A 17247-nucleotide genomic window follows, 5' to 3' on the forward strand; every position below is an offset into this window, starting at 1 on the left:
TGACTCCTAAAAAATACAGCAAAGGCAATTATGAATTATTAAGCCAAATTTAGGATGCCAAACTATGTCTCAAATGCAATGACTTTAGATTAACTGTAATCAATTACAACTAGGTAAGATGAAAGAATGAACCAGGACAAAAAGCTCTAGGTTTCTATTTAACTTTGCCTAGTATTATGTGATCTCAGGAAAAAAAAAAAAATTATGACTTCTTGTTGCCGCAGTGTGTCCATCCATCTAACAATCTGGTAAGCTTATGTTGTCCAAAACATTACCACCTGGTACAATGATCTATTCTCTGCAGCACAAGGAGATGACTGAACTTTCAAGTAATGGACAGAGAGAAGCTGAAGGCCAAGAACAAAGCCTGGGCAATGAGAGGAAGCCTTTGGAATGAAGAAAAGGAATAGAGTAAAACAGGAGAATCAGAACAAGGTAGTATATTCCAATACATACACAGAAACTGGAAAAAAAAATCCAATTATTTCTTTCTCTCCAAAGGAAATAACTCGATACTGACAAAAGAGATAGTAATACTTTGGTGTTTCTAAAAGAACTAGCAATTAAAAAAAAAAGTAAACAGAACTAGTAATTAAAAAAAAAAGTAAAAAAAAAAAAACAAAACAGGAATTACCAAATACTTTAAATATCCTTTTCTTTATTAGAAGGAGAAAAAAAAAAAAACTCACCCTACTACTCAGGTATATTTCAATTTGCCAATAAAGGAAGGGGGCTAATGTTAAGTCCTAATGAAGCAACTGTTTCTAAAGCAGGCAAAAAACCTTTTCAAAGTTGCGGATTTCAGGTATTTGTTTAGGAAGTTTCTAAGTCTTAGAGTTTGTGGTTTAAGTCAATTAAATACTATGGACAATATAAAATGTCTACTGAGATCATTAAGAAATCATTCCAGGTTAAAATGAAGTTACATTCACATAAACAATTAGATAACACTAATCTTATTCTTATTTCATGTAAGTCCTCATTAACTCATTGTTTACGGGTTCTGTTCTTCCCACTCCATCCTATCCTATCCTCCCCAAACGGAATACATTTTAGTCTACAAAAGGCTTGTTAACATACTAACTATATGAAACGATATCATCTGCTTTGCCTTACTTCAAATAACATGTTTCTATCCTCAAAACACTATAGAAGTTGTATAGGAAATACATTTCATTATTGTTTTTACTGCTTAAAAATCCACACATTTCTCAGTTTCACAAAATGTAATGGTACAAACATCCTTCATCACTATCTCAGAAAACCAGCTACAGTGGCCTACAGCAAGACTGAAATCTACAGACCTGGGATCCCTGGGTGGCGCAGCGGTTTGGCACCTGCCTTTGGCCCAGGGCGTGATCCTGGAGACCCGGGATCGAATCCCATGTCGGGCTCCCAGTGCATGGAGCCTGCTTCTCCCTCTGCCTGTCTCTCTCTCTCTCTCTCTCTCTCTGTGACTATCATAAATTAAAAAAAAAAAAATCTACAGACCTTCAGGAAAGTTACTACACAACATTATTCTACAATTACATCACACCTGAGACTGTGACAGACTTCCTAAAATGAACAGGTTATGACAGTACATATGAAAACATCAAGGGCGGGCAGCCCTAGTGGCTCAGCGGTTTAGCGCCGCCTTCAGCCCAGGATGTGATCCTGGAGACCCGGATCGAGTCCCAGCACGGAGCCTGTTTCTCCCTCTGCTTGTGTCTCTGCCTCTCTCCCTCTCTCCGATGAATAAATAAATAAAATCTTTAAAAAAAAAAAGAAAAGAAAACATCAAGGGCTATCATCTATTATAGTTCTAACCCTAAGTAATCCAAAATCTCCTAAATTCATATAGAAAGTATCTGCTCAACTGAATACATACTTGTGTAAATCATGCTAAGTGCAGGTCTACCATAGTTTTAAAAGTCTGTTGCTTTCTTACAAGATTTAAACAAGTCAATCTGTCGGTGGCGTTAAAACCAGGAAAATTTAACTCTGAAGTAGTAGCAATAGCACAAGGCAGTTTGTGCTGACGTGGAAACACCAGTAAGCAAGTTAATCTTGCCCTGCAGGATCCTGAGAAGTACAGGGCCTGAAGACAGGATACAATGAATGTGGGTTAGAGGCAGAGAATAGGGGGTAGGGAAGGGAGAGGTGAAGACTGGTTGCAAATCTGTAGACAAACAGTGATAAGAGAAGGATTAATCTGTGCACAACTTAAAGATACAAATCTGGGATTCCCCTTCAGATACATGGGGGGGGGGGGGGGAGGCACATGCACAAGCATATGTGTATGAAGCACAGGGCTGGTGGGTTAAGTAAGAGCCAAAAGTCAACATGAAAAACACTCAACATCTAATTCTGTTCCTCTCGTAAATTGTAGAATATCATGGACCAAGAGAAATGTACTTAACTTCCTGTTCCACTTAAGCTAACCCAACCAATCTCCCAGAATGGAAGATCCTCCCCTAGAGAAAGTAAACAGTGCCAGAGAAGAGACATTCACATAATATGTGGCAGTTCCCCAACAAAACAGCAGCTCTGCATCTAACTAGCCAAAAGTGAAGGCCAATACTTATACTTGGTAAGGTCCCTTATAAACACAGAACTACCACAATTAGCCTTTTTCAGTTTTACGTATGACTAGAAGGTATGGATCAAGATAATTAAGAAAAATTTTAAGACTTGAAAAAAAACCCTGTAATTACCATCCTTGGAGAGGCAGATAAAAATTAAAGACACTGCCATGAAAAAGAAGCAATCCAAATATTCTGAAAATAAAAATACAGCAGCTGTTAAAAAAAAAAAAACAGAATATCAAGAAATTCTTCTAAAACATTAAGAGAATATAGCGATAATTGATAGAAGTCAAAAACAGGGGGGGATCCCTGGGTGGCTCAGCGGTTTCGCGCCTGCCTTTGGCCCAGGGCGCAATCCTGGAGTCCCGGGATCAAGTCCCGCGTCGGGCTTCCGGCATGGAGCCAGTTTCTCCCTCTGCCTGTGTCTCTGCCTCTCTCTCTCTCTCTCATAAATAAATAAAAATAAATCTTAAAAAAAAAAAAAGTCAAAAACAGGAAATTCAACATCTAACTATCAATAGTTCTAGAAAAAATGTAAAGGGAGAAAAATATTGACATATTTTATGAGAAAACAGCCCAGAAACCTTTTCAAAGGGAAAAAAGGTCACATACAAAAGAACCAAAATTAAAATGGCACCTGAATTCTCCAGTGTAATACTACAAGCTTAAAGTCAATGAAGCAACACTTGAAAAATTCTGAGGAAAAGTTATTTTCAGTTAATAATTCTATACTCAAACTGTCAAGAGGGAAGGCAGAATTTTCAGACACAGAAGATGTGAAACTTTATTATATACACACATTTTCTCAGGAAGCTACAAGAACATATGTTCTACACACACACACACACACACACACACACACCCCTACCTATACCCATCCCAGATCTGTATCCTTCCTTTCACCCCCAAATTTTGTAGAATCTAGTCCCCAAATATTTCCAAAATCTGAAACATGATCTCTTCCAATGCTTTATTTGTTCAAGTCATCATCTCTTATCTAGACTACAATTACAACCCCCTAACTCATCTCAAGGCCCCTATTCACTCTGCTTTCTAATCTAAATTAACACAGTAAAACAAATTTTGCCAAGTTAACTCTCTGAATATCCTTCAGTGGCTCCTATCCTACAAAAGAAAATCCTACTTTAAATATTTCATGTCCCTCACTATCTAGACACCATTCTATTTAGATTTAATTTGCACCACTCCGTTCCAAAAATGTCAACTCTGGGTTTTAGGCACAGAATGCCTCCTTTGCAAAGGAAGTCTCTTTTAGCCAATCTCGCCTCCTCAAAAAAATTTTTTTTAAAGATTTGTTTATTTATTTGAGAAAGAGAGAGAGAGAGAGTGTGTGTGTGTGTGAGAGAGAGAGAGAGAGAGAGAGAACAGGGAGGGGCAAAGGGAGAAAAAACCCTGCAGACTCCTCACGGAGCTGGATGCAGAGCCTGATCCTACCACCCAGAGATCGTAACAGGAGCTGAAACCAAGAGCCCAACGCCCAAACCACTGTGCCACCCAGAGGACCCTCTCCTGACAAACTTTGATTTTTTTAAAGATTCTTTTTCCTCTACCATGTATTTACGTAACTTTACTACAGTGCTTAATTGTAACACATAATTATCTGTCCTCTCCCACACTAAACTCTATCTCATCACTAGGGGTGAAAATATTACCCTGCTATACAGAAAATCCTAAATAAGCATTTGTTGAATAAAATGCCATTCAGATGGTCAGCACGAATGCGACTACAAATTATAGATCCATAACTCTATCTATAGAGATTAGCAGCCAAATGACTACACAAGTAGAAAGAAAAATGGAAGACCAGTTTGTCCTACTAAGACACACTATCAAACAGTAATGGTGTCTAACAGTTTACCATGTGATTACATATGGTCTACAGCTTACAGAGCTACAGTTTAAAGGGCAAGTAAGCATTCAATTCCTTTAGGGATTTGGGACTGAGCCTTTTATAAGCATTACAATGCCTTTCTCTTAAAGCTTCACCAATGTCACTTTGTGCAATACATGTCAAAAAAAATGGCAAGACAAGATTCCCAATGAGACCCTGAAATTCAGCCCATCAATCAATATCGTAGTGCCACTTATTGCAGCACAATTCCACTAAGCCGGAAGGCAAGAAGATACCAAATTAACCACCACAGATGCTATAAACAATGCATATTTTAAGACCTGACTGCATTAACTGACATACTGTAAAAGGATCAACCCATCTGGAAACTGGCAGATGTAAAGGGCAGGATTTATCAAAATCAGTTAAGACTTTCACTTAATTCAAAAGCCAACTTTAATACATCTTTTAATCATTATTTAAAAAAAAACAATAATTTCACTAAATTCAATTTAAAATACTGTGAAGCTTTTGTTCATCTGAGGAAGAGAAACTTTTGATGCACTGGGTTAATAATTTTCCTGAGCCCCTGGCACCCATGCAGGATCCCTCCACCCTCCTTGTCTCTATCCACTCCTTGCCTATCACCCTCATAACCCAGTCCCACATGCATCCCCAACACATCATCACAGGGAACTATTCTATTCTATTTAGTACATTTGCAATACGAGCAGATGTAACACATGTTACATCTGAGCAAAAGCTTTAAAAACCATCTAGTGCTTCTGTCCACATTCTTCTGTCTGCCTCTGCTAAGGACAGGACCCAAAAAAGAGCTGCTCTAGTGAATGTGGACATGTGAAAAGCCACAGCTAACTGTCAGCCACAAATAAAACATGAGCAAGAAAAAATCTGTGTTGTTCCATAAGCTCCTGAGATTGAGGCAGTGAGGGGTGTTATTATCATAAAAAGCTAACCAATGGAGAATGGAAAGCTGAACTAAATAATTACACTTCTCAAATCAGATTCCACCAGAGACACATTTGAGGGAAATTTGGAAGGCCAAAGTGAGGCAAAGGACGTATTATTGCTGCTGGTGATTCTGGCAAGTAAAGTTAGAGATATGAGAGTCTGTGACATCCAAATTCCAAGTTCTGGTATCTGGTGATCCGCTTCAGGGAGGAGAGAGGCAGCTATGACATAAAGATGGTTGTGGCGCAGCAGCGGTGGGAGCCTGCCCTCAGCTGAGATGCAGAGGTCCCACTGACTCCTACACCTCCAACCTTTTTAACAATTTTGAAAGGACCTGATTTCCAGTATTAAGTCTCTTCTTGCTTTGGATATCAAGAGTGATTTCTTGCACTGAACTATAATCGATGAACTACTGGAGTAGTGAAGGACACATTCTCAAAAGCCAGGAAGCTGGCTTTGGTTTTCCAATCTAGTTGGATTTAACGGCAATGATGACAGTGCCAACATCAGATAACATAATGCAATAGTACATGGCAGGCAGCAGCAAAGAGTTATTCAAATTGTCACCTGTACATACCCAGAATAAAGTTCTTCTTGAGGAAATAACATGGCAGACTATTCTGGCAGTTACGATGGAAATGAGAAAGACTGTGAAGTGGACTGATTCTGTTAACAGGTGAGAACTTTAAGAAAATGATTAGCTCAATGAACAAAGACCAAAAGAGCATTACCACAGAAAAATAAAGCCTTACACAAATCTCTTAAGTGAAAGGGTAATGACTGTGGAACAGCAGCATCTTGAGACCTGAAACGGGACCAGTTTGGTGGAATCTGATCAATCTGGGAACCCTGACCTCACAAAAGTCATTGTGCTTTCCCTAAGCCCCCCTCCTCCACAACATGAGACTAATCTTTACCCAACTAAGACTGTCATGACAGTACCTGAAACCGACAAGGGAATGCAGATCCTCTTCATGCCTTCCATGCAAGCAGCCCACTGCCCCTAAGCATCCAATTAAGTCAGATTCCCCAGCAGAACAAGTACCAAATTTAAACCAACAGGAGTCAGCTTACATTCCAAAAAAACTAGACTTCGGAAAACTTCAAGACGGCCGAAGACTTAAAAAATTAAAAGAAAAAAAAAAAAAAAAAAAAGACTTCCAAAGACTTTAATACCTTATGTTGACAGCAACTTAGAGAACTGCATGTGGGATCAGATTCTAGATTTACCAAGTAAGAAAGAAAACAACTTCAGATAAGATTTAAGTTATCAAAAGGAATACACTTACCAAAGATTATTTATTGTACTACCTCAAGCAACTAGATATGATTATAACAGTTTGCTCAGTTAACTGACTTGAAATCTGGGCTCAATGACAGCTTACATTAAAAACAGCTGGAACTCCTGCTGAATAAAAGCAGGATTAACAGAGCAAATTAGATACCTAGGAAGACAGAGCAATGGAAACTATCTGAACTGAGGCATGAGGCCAGGGACTGAAAAAGGTAATGAACAGAACCTTAGTGACTTTGGGTACAGTAACAACTAGTCTAACATATGTGTAAGGGGTGAATGATTTAAAACAAAATTTTTTAATTATATATAATTATAATTAATATGTAATTAATTATATGTATAATTTATGTTCCAAATTTGACAAACTCTAAAACCTTACAAATCCAAGCAGCTCAGTGAACAATAAAAAGAATAAACGTCAAGAAAACCCTAACCCAAGGAACCTAACAATTAAGTTGCTGAAAACTTAAGCCATAAATGAAAATCCTAAGAGCAGCCAGAAAAAAAGGACAAGTTGGAGAGAGGAACAAAGATAAGACTACACAGGCATTTCTTAGAGAAACAAGGCAGGCCAGAAGACAATGGAAAAACATCTTGAAAGTGTTGAAAAACAAAAACAAAAACAAAGATTGTCCATCTAGAATTCTATATCCAGCAAAAATATCCTTAGTAAATGAAAGTAAAATAGTTTTGCAAAGAAAAGCTGAACAAATTCAAGGCCAAAAGAACTGTGCTATAAGATATATTAATATAAGCTCTCAAAGTAGAAGAAAAGCGGCGGAAACTTGTGTCAAAACAAAGGAATAAAAAGAGTGACAGAGACAGTAACTATCTGACTAAACAAAAAAGAATTATTTTCCAGTTTTTTATTATTTAAGACATATTTCATATATGATGATACCATTTATCTGAGATGTCCAGAACGGGTGTATCCATAGACAGAAAGTTGTGGATGCCAGAGGCTTGGGGAGGGAGGAAAAGAGAAGTAACTGCTAAACAGGTACCAGACATTACTTGATGGCAATAAAAATGTTTTGGAACCAGGGACGCCTGGATGGCTCAGTGGCTGAGCATCTGCCTTTGGCTCAGGGCATGATCCCAGGGTCCTGGGATTGAGTCCCACAGCAGGCTCCCTGCAGGTAGCCTGCTTTTCCCTCTGCCTGTCTCTCTGTGTCTCTCATGAATAAATAAATATTTTTTTTAAATTGTTTTGGAACCAGATAAAGGGATGACTGCAAAACAGTGTAAATGTACTAGATGCCACTGAATGGGTCATTTTAAAAAGCTTCATTCATTTTACGCTACATGAATTTCACCTCAATTTTTTTAAAAGATAAATGGATGTTTTAAGCAAAGTTAATAACTGTATATTTGATGCGTGTTTTATGTAGATGATCATGGCAATGGCAATACAGAATAAAGGATGGGAGGAAGAAATGAAGTATATTGATATAATATTGTTACATTATATGTGAAGTGGTCTGATATTTGAAAGTATATGTTTATTTTTCATATTATAAATACTAAAATAAGCACTAAAAAAAGGCAAAGAAAAGCATGATAATAAGCCAAACTGAACATAAACATTAATCATAAAAAATAAGCAAAAAGACAGGAAAAGAAAATATGAAAAACAAAAGAACAGAGGGAACAAAGAAATCAAAAGATGGTGGCTTTAAACACTACCATGTTAATTACATTACATATAAATGGTCTAAATGCTCCAATTAAAAGGCAGAGGCTGGGGCACCTGGTGGTTTAGCTGATTAAGCATCTAACTCTTGATTTTACCTCAGGTCATGATCTAAGAGTCCTGGGATTGAACACCACATCAGGCTCCATACTCGGTGGGAAGCCCGCTTGAGATTTTCTCTCTCCCTCTGCCTCTGTCCCTCTCCTGACTTGCACTTTCTCTCAAAACACAGAAGACCTTTTTTTTTAAAGAAGGCAGAGAGGTTGTCATACTAGATTTAAAAAAGCAAAACAAAACCATATGCTGTATACAAGAAATGCACTTTAAATACACAGGTTAAAATAAAATAGGAAAAGACATATTGTGTAAATGATCCTAAAAAATAAAATAATTGGCACGGCAATCAAAAAAAAAAAAAAAAAAGCAGGCTTCACAGTAAGGAATATTACAAAAGATAAAGACAGATATTTTTTTTTAATTTTTATTTATTTATGATAGTCACACACAGAGAGAGAGAGAGAGAGAGAGGCAGAGACACAGGCAGAAGGAGAAGCAGGCTCCATGCACCAGGAGCCTGACGTGGGATTCGATCCCGGGTCTCCAGGATCGCGCCCTGGGCCAAAGGCAGGCGCTAAACCGCTGCGCCACCCAGGGATCCCAAAGACAGATATTCTATAATGATCAAACAACCACTCGATTAAGAAGACTCAACAATACTAAATATGATACACCAAAGAACAGATTAATGGAATTTAAACCCATACATATATGGTCAGTTATTTTTCAACAAAGTAACTCAGAGAGGAAAGGATAATCTTTTTAATAAATGGTGCTGAGGGATCCCTGGGTGGCGCAGCGGTTTGGCGCCTGCCTTTGGCCCAGGGTGCGATCCTGGAGACCCGGGATTGAATCCCACGTCGGGCTCCCGGTGCATGGAGCCTGCTTCTCCCTCTGCCTATGTCTCTGCCTCTCTCTCTCTCTCTCTCTCTGTGTGTGACTATCATAAATAAATAAAAATTTAAAAAATAAATAAATAAATAAATGGTGCTGAAACTGGATATCCATACCAAAAAAAGAAAAAAGGAACTTCAATCCTTATCTCATACGACATACCAGGTAACAACTCATAATTTAGATCACAGATCTAAACATAAAAGCTAAAATCATAAAACATCTAAAATAAAATACAGGAAAAAAATCTCCCTGTGAGGTAAGCAAGTATTTCTTAGGATAAAAAAAAGTACAACCATAGAAGAAAAATTGATGTCGGACTTCATCAAAACTTAAAACTTCTGTTCTTCACAGACTGTTGTCAAGAATAAAAAGACAAGGGATGCCTGGGTGGCTCAGCAGTTGTGCATCTGCCTTTGGCTCAGGTCATGATCCTGGGGTCCTGGGATCAAGTCCCGAATCAGGTTCCCCACAGGGAGCCTGCTTCTCCCTCTGCCTGTATCTCTGCCTCACTCTGTCTCTCTCATGTATAAATTAACAAAAATTTTTAAAACAGAAAAGCCAGAGATAACATTCTCAATACATATTACCTCACAAAAATATATATCCAAAATTAATGATGAATTATTGCAATAAAACAACCCAAGAAAAACTTAAAGAGATTCCCAAACAAAATTACATTTAAGGGCAATAAGCACATGAAAAAGCCAATGGCATGTATAAAAGAGAAATGCAAAACAAAACCACAATGAGATATTACTATTCTCCCTCTAAAAAGACTAAAATTAAAATACACAATGCTTACAATACCAAGGATGTGAAATGTACCCAATATAAATAAGTATGTGGAGCAACTGGAACTTTTACACATTCCTTATTTTTTTTAAGTTTTTTTTTTATTTGACAGAGAGAGAAAGAGCAAGTAAGCAGCTTCTCATAAAGTTAAATACACAGCTAATACCAAGCAATTCGACTTACAGGTATTTGTATGAAAACATAGGTCTATACCAAACCTACATGATGGTTCATAACAGCTTTATTCATAATGACCCAAATTGGAGAAATTCAAATGATCACCAGCATATGAACAGATCAACGATTTGTGTTATACCCCTGCCAAAACAGAACTTAGTCCTAAAAAGTAACATGCAAGAATGTTTATGAATCTCAAAAACAGGGTGAAGGAAACTAGCCAAGCATAAAATAATATAGATTGTAAGATACCATTTATAAGAAAACTCAGTAACAGAAAGCAGAAGGGTAGGGGCAGGAGTACTGAAAGTAAAGAGCATAAAAAGGATTTTAGTGATGAAAATGATCTATTGATTGTTTTAGTGGTTACCGTTGGAGAGATAGTCTTCCTTGGGCTTCCTGCACTCCTGTATGTTTTCCTGAGTGTGCTAAGATTGCAAAGCCCAGACCAACTGCTCTTGAACTTGAGTCATTCTATAGCTGGTAACCTTGAAAGATGAGGTAATGTCTTCCCCTGAACAAAGAGCAAGATCGCTTACTGCTTTCTATAAAAGCAGTGGATTCCCCAAGTTCAATATTCTTCAGCTGCAACACAAACCCAATGAGGGAGCATCCACCTTGGCCATACTGTATTGCCTCTGGGAGATTTGGGGGCAGGGGAACCTATGCAAATATGCATTTTCACACTATTTGCTGGCCATGAATAACATATTTCTTTCTCTGGTTCAGAAGTCTCCTGGCAAAAAAAAAAAAAAAAAAAAAAGTCTCCTGGCTTATTCCAGCATTCAGTAGTAACATTAACAGGCTAGCTTTTAGCTTGCTTATATCCTAGATAAAATTTTATGCCTCAAATGAGTACAATTTATTGGATGTAAATGGACAAAGGAGAAAAGGTGTATAAGAAAGGAGGAAATGGACAAAGGAAAAAGAGGAGGAAGTGAAGGAGAATGAGGAAGAGGAAAGAAGGGGTTGTAACATCAGATATTCCTCAGTATGTAGAATGAATCAATCCAGACTTACAAAGACAATAATGTGTATTTTTATCATATTCAACACACGTACACACACACACACACACACACTTAAATGTCCTCCAAGAAGACCCTTCATCAAGGAATTAATAAATATACTGGTGAAGGATGTAGTGAAAACTGCTGTGGTGGCTATCCTTTGTAGTTCTAGGTTATAGATGGGCAATAGTGCCATTAAAAGGGCTCCCTGATTTCAACAGGATAGTGGGATTCCCAGAGTGACAAAGAATAAGTAGAAGCACTTAATCCTGAGATTTACAAAGTAGGCATGGTTATAATATGCAAGAGGACCAAAACTGTAATTAGAATGGTTTGGATCGCTGGCAGTACCTAACCATGGTGATCTAAAGAAAAACACATGGGCAATATTCTTGATGGGAAGGTACCACCTGATGAGAAGAAAAAAAAGAAAAGAAAACCAAAAAACTCGGGATGCCCAGGTAGCTCTGTGGTTGAGCATCTGCCTTTGGCTCTGGGCATAATCCCAGGGTCCTGGGATGGAGTCCCACATCAGGCTCCCCGCAGGTAGCCTGCTTCTCCCTCTGCCTATGTCTCTGCCTCTCTCTCTGTGTCTCATGAATAAATAAATAAAATCTTAAAAAAAAAAAAAAAAACCCTAGCTATATCAAACTGAGGCCTGACTTAAGTGGCTACAATGTAAGAATTATAGCATGCCACCTAATATACAGGCTGAGTTTGTTCAAAGACACAGAGCCCTTGGAGAAAAGGAGACAATGGGTTCCACTAAGGAAGGACCCTACAAAATTTGCATAAAGGAGCATACTTGAAGTCTTCCTCCTAGAGGAATGGAGGTTCCAATAGAATATGGAAGTTTTCATCAAGGAGACAGTGCATGTGGGAAACAAAATCACTTGGGCTTTTTAGGGGTTACTCAACACTGGCTCTAAGCCCAAACTAACTCTTAGGGACCAGATGGTCACTGTGGTAAACCAGTCAGATCAGAAGCTGTGATGTCATATCGAGAAAGACTGTTCTGGCTTCAATCCATCTTACAGTAGGCCCAGCGAATCCATGGACCCACCCTATAATTTCCCCAGTCCTTGAACACACAGTTAAAGGCTCCCTAAACTATGGAGTAAGGGTTATCATCAGTGTCAGAAGGGCCAAGTAAAATCCCCTAGCTGCGCCCCTTCCTAACAAAATAATAAACCCAAAGCCAAAGTACATCTCTGAAACTGGAGAGGACAATATCAACTTCAAAGGCTTAAAAAGATGGTGGGATGGGGATTGTCTGAACCTTGTTTCACTAACCTACTGAGCCAGTGCAGAGGACATGGATCTTAGAGAACGACTGTGGATTATAGTAAACCAAATGAAGTGGTGACTACAATCATAGTCGTTCCAGATATGGTCTCTACTAGGACAAATAAACACAATCCCTGGCACCTAGTTTGCATCCATCAAGCTAAAAAATGCTTTCTTTTTACCTATTCCAAAAACAGACCACCAGAAGCTGTTTTCATCTTACAATCCAGAAATTCACTTTGACTGTCATAGCTCAGGGCTTCATCAACACTCCAGCTTTCATTATTTGGTCCACAGAGACTGTGGGCATCTCGACACCTCATAGGGCCACTACATTGTTAGTTCAGCCAGCAAATCCTGTATCCCCACCCACACTTGGTGCCATCCAGCTCTCTACTCTTTGCCAACCTAACAGGTAGGAAGGCACTATTACTCGTTTAATTTGCAGGTCTCTGATTACTTAATAATTCCAAACATCTTTCTATGCATGTTAACATTTGCTATTCTGTAACCTACTTATTAATACCCTTTGCCTATTTTCCTACAGACGTTGCTGCCCTCTTTTTACTGATGTGTACTTCCCTGTCTGGTCTACATATTAACTCCTTATCGAGTTTGGGCACTGCAAATACCTTCTCTCATTCTTTCTTCTCTTTCACTGAGTGAAAAATCTTTAATTTGTATATAATCAGTCATTATTTTTTTTACCTTTATAAATTTTTGAAGTTTTAAGAGTCGTCCTAAGAAGTCCTCCAAAGAGCCTCTTCAACAATGTCTCCCATTAATTTTATAATTTCTCTCACGTTTAAAATTTATCCATAACCAATCCTGTCTGTAGTGTAAGATTTTTTCCCTCCATATAGTGAGCCACTCTTCCTAACATGACTCCTTTCTCCAATGATTTATGCTACCCTTATCTTAAGTTCCTGAACACATATGGGTAAAGCTCTGCTAATTTGTTCTCCAAGACTATTTTTTCTGTTCATACGCTTGCACTACAGTTTTTATTACCACAGCCTTCAAACAGTATCTTAATTTCTGATAAGGCAAGCCCCACCAAAACAAATCTTTAGGATTGCTTTAGCTCTTCACAAACTTTATTCCATCTGCCATACGGATTTCAGATTTAGGTTACAAACCAGTTTAGACACACCGACTGAAATTCTGATGGCAGTGTTAATCGAACTTTACAGATTAAAATGAAGAAAACTGACCCTCATAATAATAAACAAACATATCCCAAAACATGGGAAGTTTTTCCTTATTTAGATCCTCTTCTAGTTCCTTATCAAAGCTGTTAAAATTTTCTTCTTAAAGTTCTTACGTACTCTTGTGTTAATTCCTAGACACTTTATAATTTTGATGCTTTTACTGTATACAATATTTACTTCTGACTACCTTTACTAGTTGGTTATTGCTAGTGCAGTGAATGCTACAAATTTTTGTAGTTTGCCTTTCAATCCAGTAACCCTGCTAAACTCTTACTAGTTCTAATAGTTTCTCTGAATTCTAATGGTCCTTCTAGTTAAGTATTAAAATTCACAAATAGGGGATCCCTGGGTGGCTCAGCGGTTTGGCGCCTGCCATTGGCGGAGGGCATGATCCTGGAGTCCTGGGATCAAGTCCCACGTCGGGCTGCCAGCATGAAGCCTGCTTCTCCCTCCTCCTGTGTCTCTGCCTCTCTCCCTCCCTCCCTCCCTCTCTCTCTGTGTCTACCATGAATAAATAAATAAATAAATCTTTGAAAAAATAAAATAAAATTCACAAATAATGAGTTTTTATGCTTCCCTTCCTATCCTTTTATTATTTTTCCCCTTTGTAGTAGTAGCTAGGCGTTTTCTTACCATGTTAAACAATAATAGTGAGAGAGGACATCCTTGTTACTGATCTCAAAATGAATGTTATCTATATAATTTCTCCATTAAGTATTATTATTTGCTATAGATTTTTGGTAATGACCTTGATCTATTTATCTCATATTCCAAGCTTGCTAAGAGTTTTTATCACATACAGTTGTTGGATCTTATCTAATGTTTTTATGATATCCATGATTTTTCTCAAGTTTATTAATGAGATACAATAACAGTAAAGAGATACTCATATCTACATTCTTAAAACTCCACGGATCATGATTCCTTTAACATACTGTTAAACGTGACATATGGTTTTCATATCTATGCTAATAACCGAAGCAGATCTATAATTTTCTCATATTGTCCTTACCTAGTTTTAAAATCAAGATTTCGCTAACCTTGTAAACTGAGCTAGGCATCTTTTTATTTCCCTATTTCCTAGAAGGACTTGTAAAAAGGAATTGTTACTTAACATTCAATGCAACTCGCTGACCTCTGTCCAGTTTTCAAAAGGGGAGGTCTTTACCATTTCAGTTTGCTAAATATTTATTAGTTCAAGCTATCCACTCCTTCTGATACCAACTTTCAGTTTGTATTTTTCTAAGAATTTACACTTTTCATCTAGGCTCTCACATTTATTAACCTATAGGAGTTCATTAAGTTTTTCTGAAAAATTCTCATGCTCGTAGTTATTCCCCATTTTTTATATTTGCGTCTTCTTTTCTTGATCCATCTTATCAGAAGTCTATCTAGCTTATTAATCTCCAAAGAACAATCCTTTGGTTTAGCAAATCTTTCTTTTGTTCCTAATTTCATTGGTTTCTGCTCTCAACTTGATGGTGTTTTCTGAACTCTTTAACTGAACCCTTTAAGCACTAAAACAAGCTTCCGTCAGCATTTAGATAAGTCACCAGGCCACTTAAGGCCTGGTTTCACTTATATAGACTTCAATACACAAGCTATGTATTATTCTCACAAATGCATAATACAAAAAAAAAAAAAGCCTATCCGAATCTTACCAACCATACGTCCACACAAATGTCTTTGACCAAAGCTTTATCCTGAAGGCAAATAAATTAGGTTATGTGCTGTTCCCACCAAAAAAACTAAAAGTGTAAAGCTGTAATTGTATATCTGAATCAAGGCAGATATTTTCTCTGCACAGCTAATTGGACAATTACTGGTACTGCTTGATAAAATTAGTAACTAGAAATGAAATCTCCAGTTGCTTTACCAGATGCCATTCAAAACCTGCAGTTATTAATAGGAGAGTAAAAATCTGGCTGCCATGGTCACTCTTCACCACTACCAGCACCTCCAGAAAACCCACTCAAAGCAAAAAAAGAAAAGAAAAAAAAAAAGGCACTTTTTCCCCCTAGCTATAGAAGCCTACCTCTCAGGGGCAGTTTCGGATTACAAAACAAGATTTTGGTCTTCAATCTTCCTGCTGGCAACTGAACAGCTAAGACAGCTCACTAACATAAAGTTCAACCCTCAACATGATCCTGGACTTGGGACACACGCTAAAAATGGCTTTTTCTTAGGAGTGTAGGCTTTCAAGACTGATTTTATACGTTATTGGCTTCAAAACGGATGTCGCTCCCAACCACACTGGTGTGTCCCCCCCACCCCCAAGAAGCACCTCCTACATTTTTTCCCCTATCAGGACACAGAAGGGGCACACCGAAGAAGGAAAAAGAACGAGGTGTAGACATTGCTCAGGTCTCCGATTCCTGAGTTGTTTAACGCAGACTGGCTAAAAGCACAAGAATACAATTGCCAGATTTCTCTCCGGCTACCACAAAAAAAAAAAAAAAAAAAAAAAAAAGGACTCTTGCTAACGAAGCTCAGAGGGCCTGGTTTTCCCCCTTACGTTCAGGGCGAAACTTTCAAGGGGGAACGGAGAAGAAAAGAGCTCCTTAATGTTCGCGAGCTAGCCAGCTGTGCTAAGGCTCGCATTTGCGGGAGAGCTTGGGGCTGCGTGCGCACCAGGCCGCCTCTCTAGGCCAGGTAACACAAGGAGCCAGGGCCGCTCCGGCGCTGGCCGCAGACACCCGGGAGGGGGGGGGGGGGCGGGGAGGGGAGGGGAGGGGAGGGGAGCCCCAGGCCTGAAACAAAGGAAGCAGGAGGGCTGGCCGACAAGGGTGGATTCGGCGTCCGGGCGGGGAGGAGAAAAGCCAAGGCTGCTGGGGAGAGGCTGGACTCACAGAACTTGGAGGTGGAGGTGTTGATGTTGATGGTGGAGCTGGGGGTGGGGGCGGGGGCCGCCTTGGCCACGGCGGCGGCCGTGTCGCAGCTCTTCAACATCATGATCACCCCGTTGGCCTCGGGCGGGGGCGGCGGCCCCATCGAGAGCCCCTCCTTGGGGCCTTTCCTGTCCACCGAGGCCGCGGGCACCGCCAGCAGCGGCCCCCCCGGCGGCTCTCGCGCGGGGGCCGAGATGGACGAGGGGGGCGGCGGGGGCGGCGGGGGCTGCCGGAAGCCGTCCACCGCGGCCTCCCAGTTGTTGTGGTTCTGGTCGTCCATCATCGCCACGTAGCTGCCCCACTCCTCCTCTTCCATGCTTTCCTCCATCCTGCAGGCCCCCAGCACCCGCCCGCCGCACAGGCACCTGCCGCCCGTCGCAACCCCGGGCCAGGGGGCACCGCGGCCTCCGCGAGCTCACATCGCCGGCGGCCGGCGCGGGCGCGGCGGGGCAGGCAGCGGCGCGCCGGGGCTCCCCGCGTCCGCCGGGCCGACTCTACAGAGACACGGCTGACGGCGGTGGGCGCTCCCGGGCTCTAGCCTGGGAGA

At 39.8% G+C, this 17247-nt stretch overlaps 1 protein-coding gene across 3 annotated transcripts in view; it reads right to left on the reverse strand.

Moving 5' to 3' along the window:
* CACUL1 (CDK2 associated cullin domain 1) overlaps positions 1-17247 on the reverse strand; it is an 80841-nt gene that overhangs the window by 54722 nt on the left and 8872 nt on the right. The window contains exon 1 of one of the 3 annotated variants that reach the window (XM_025467382.3): positions 16662-17243. The exons of 1 other annotated variant lie outside the window; for it this stretch is intronic. In XM_025467382.3, coding sequence (XP_025323167.1) covers positions 16662-17028 — 367 coding nt within the window. In that variant the 5' untranslated portion in view covers positions 17029-17243. Of the gene's footprint in view, positions 1-16661; positions 17244-17247 lie in introns of those variants that run through there. One more of the 3 variants, XM_025467383.3, reaches the window with a different exon arrangement.

Source organism: Canis lupus, chromosome 28, assembly GCF_003254725.2.
Source record: "Canis lupus dingo isolate Sandy chromosome 28, ASM325472v2, whole genome shotgun sequence".
In the NCBI taxonomy this organism is placed as follows: Eukaryota; Metazoa; Chordata; class Mammalia; order Carnivora; family Canidae; genus Canis; species Canis lupus.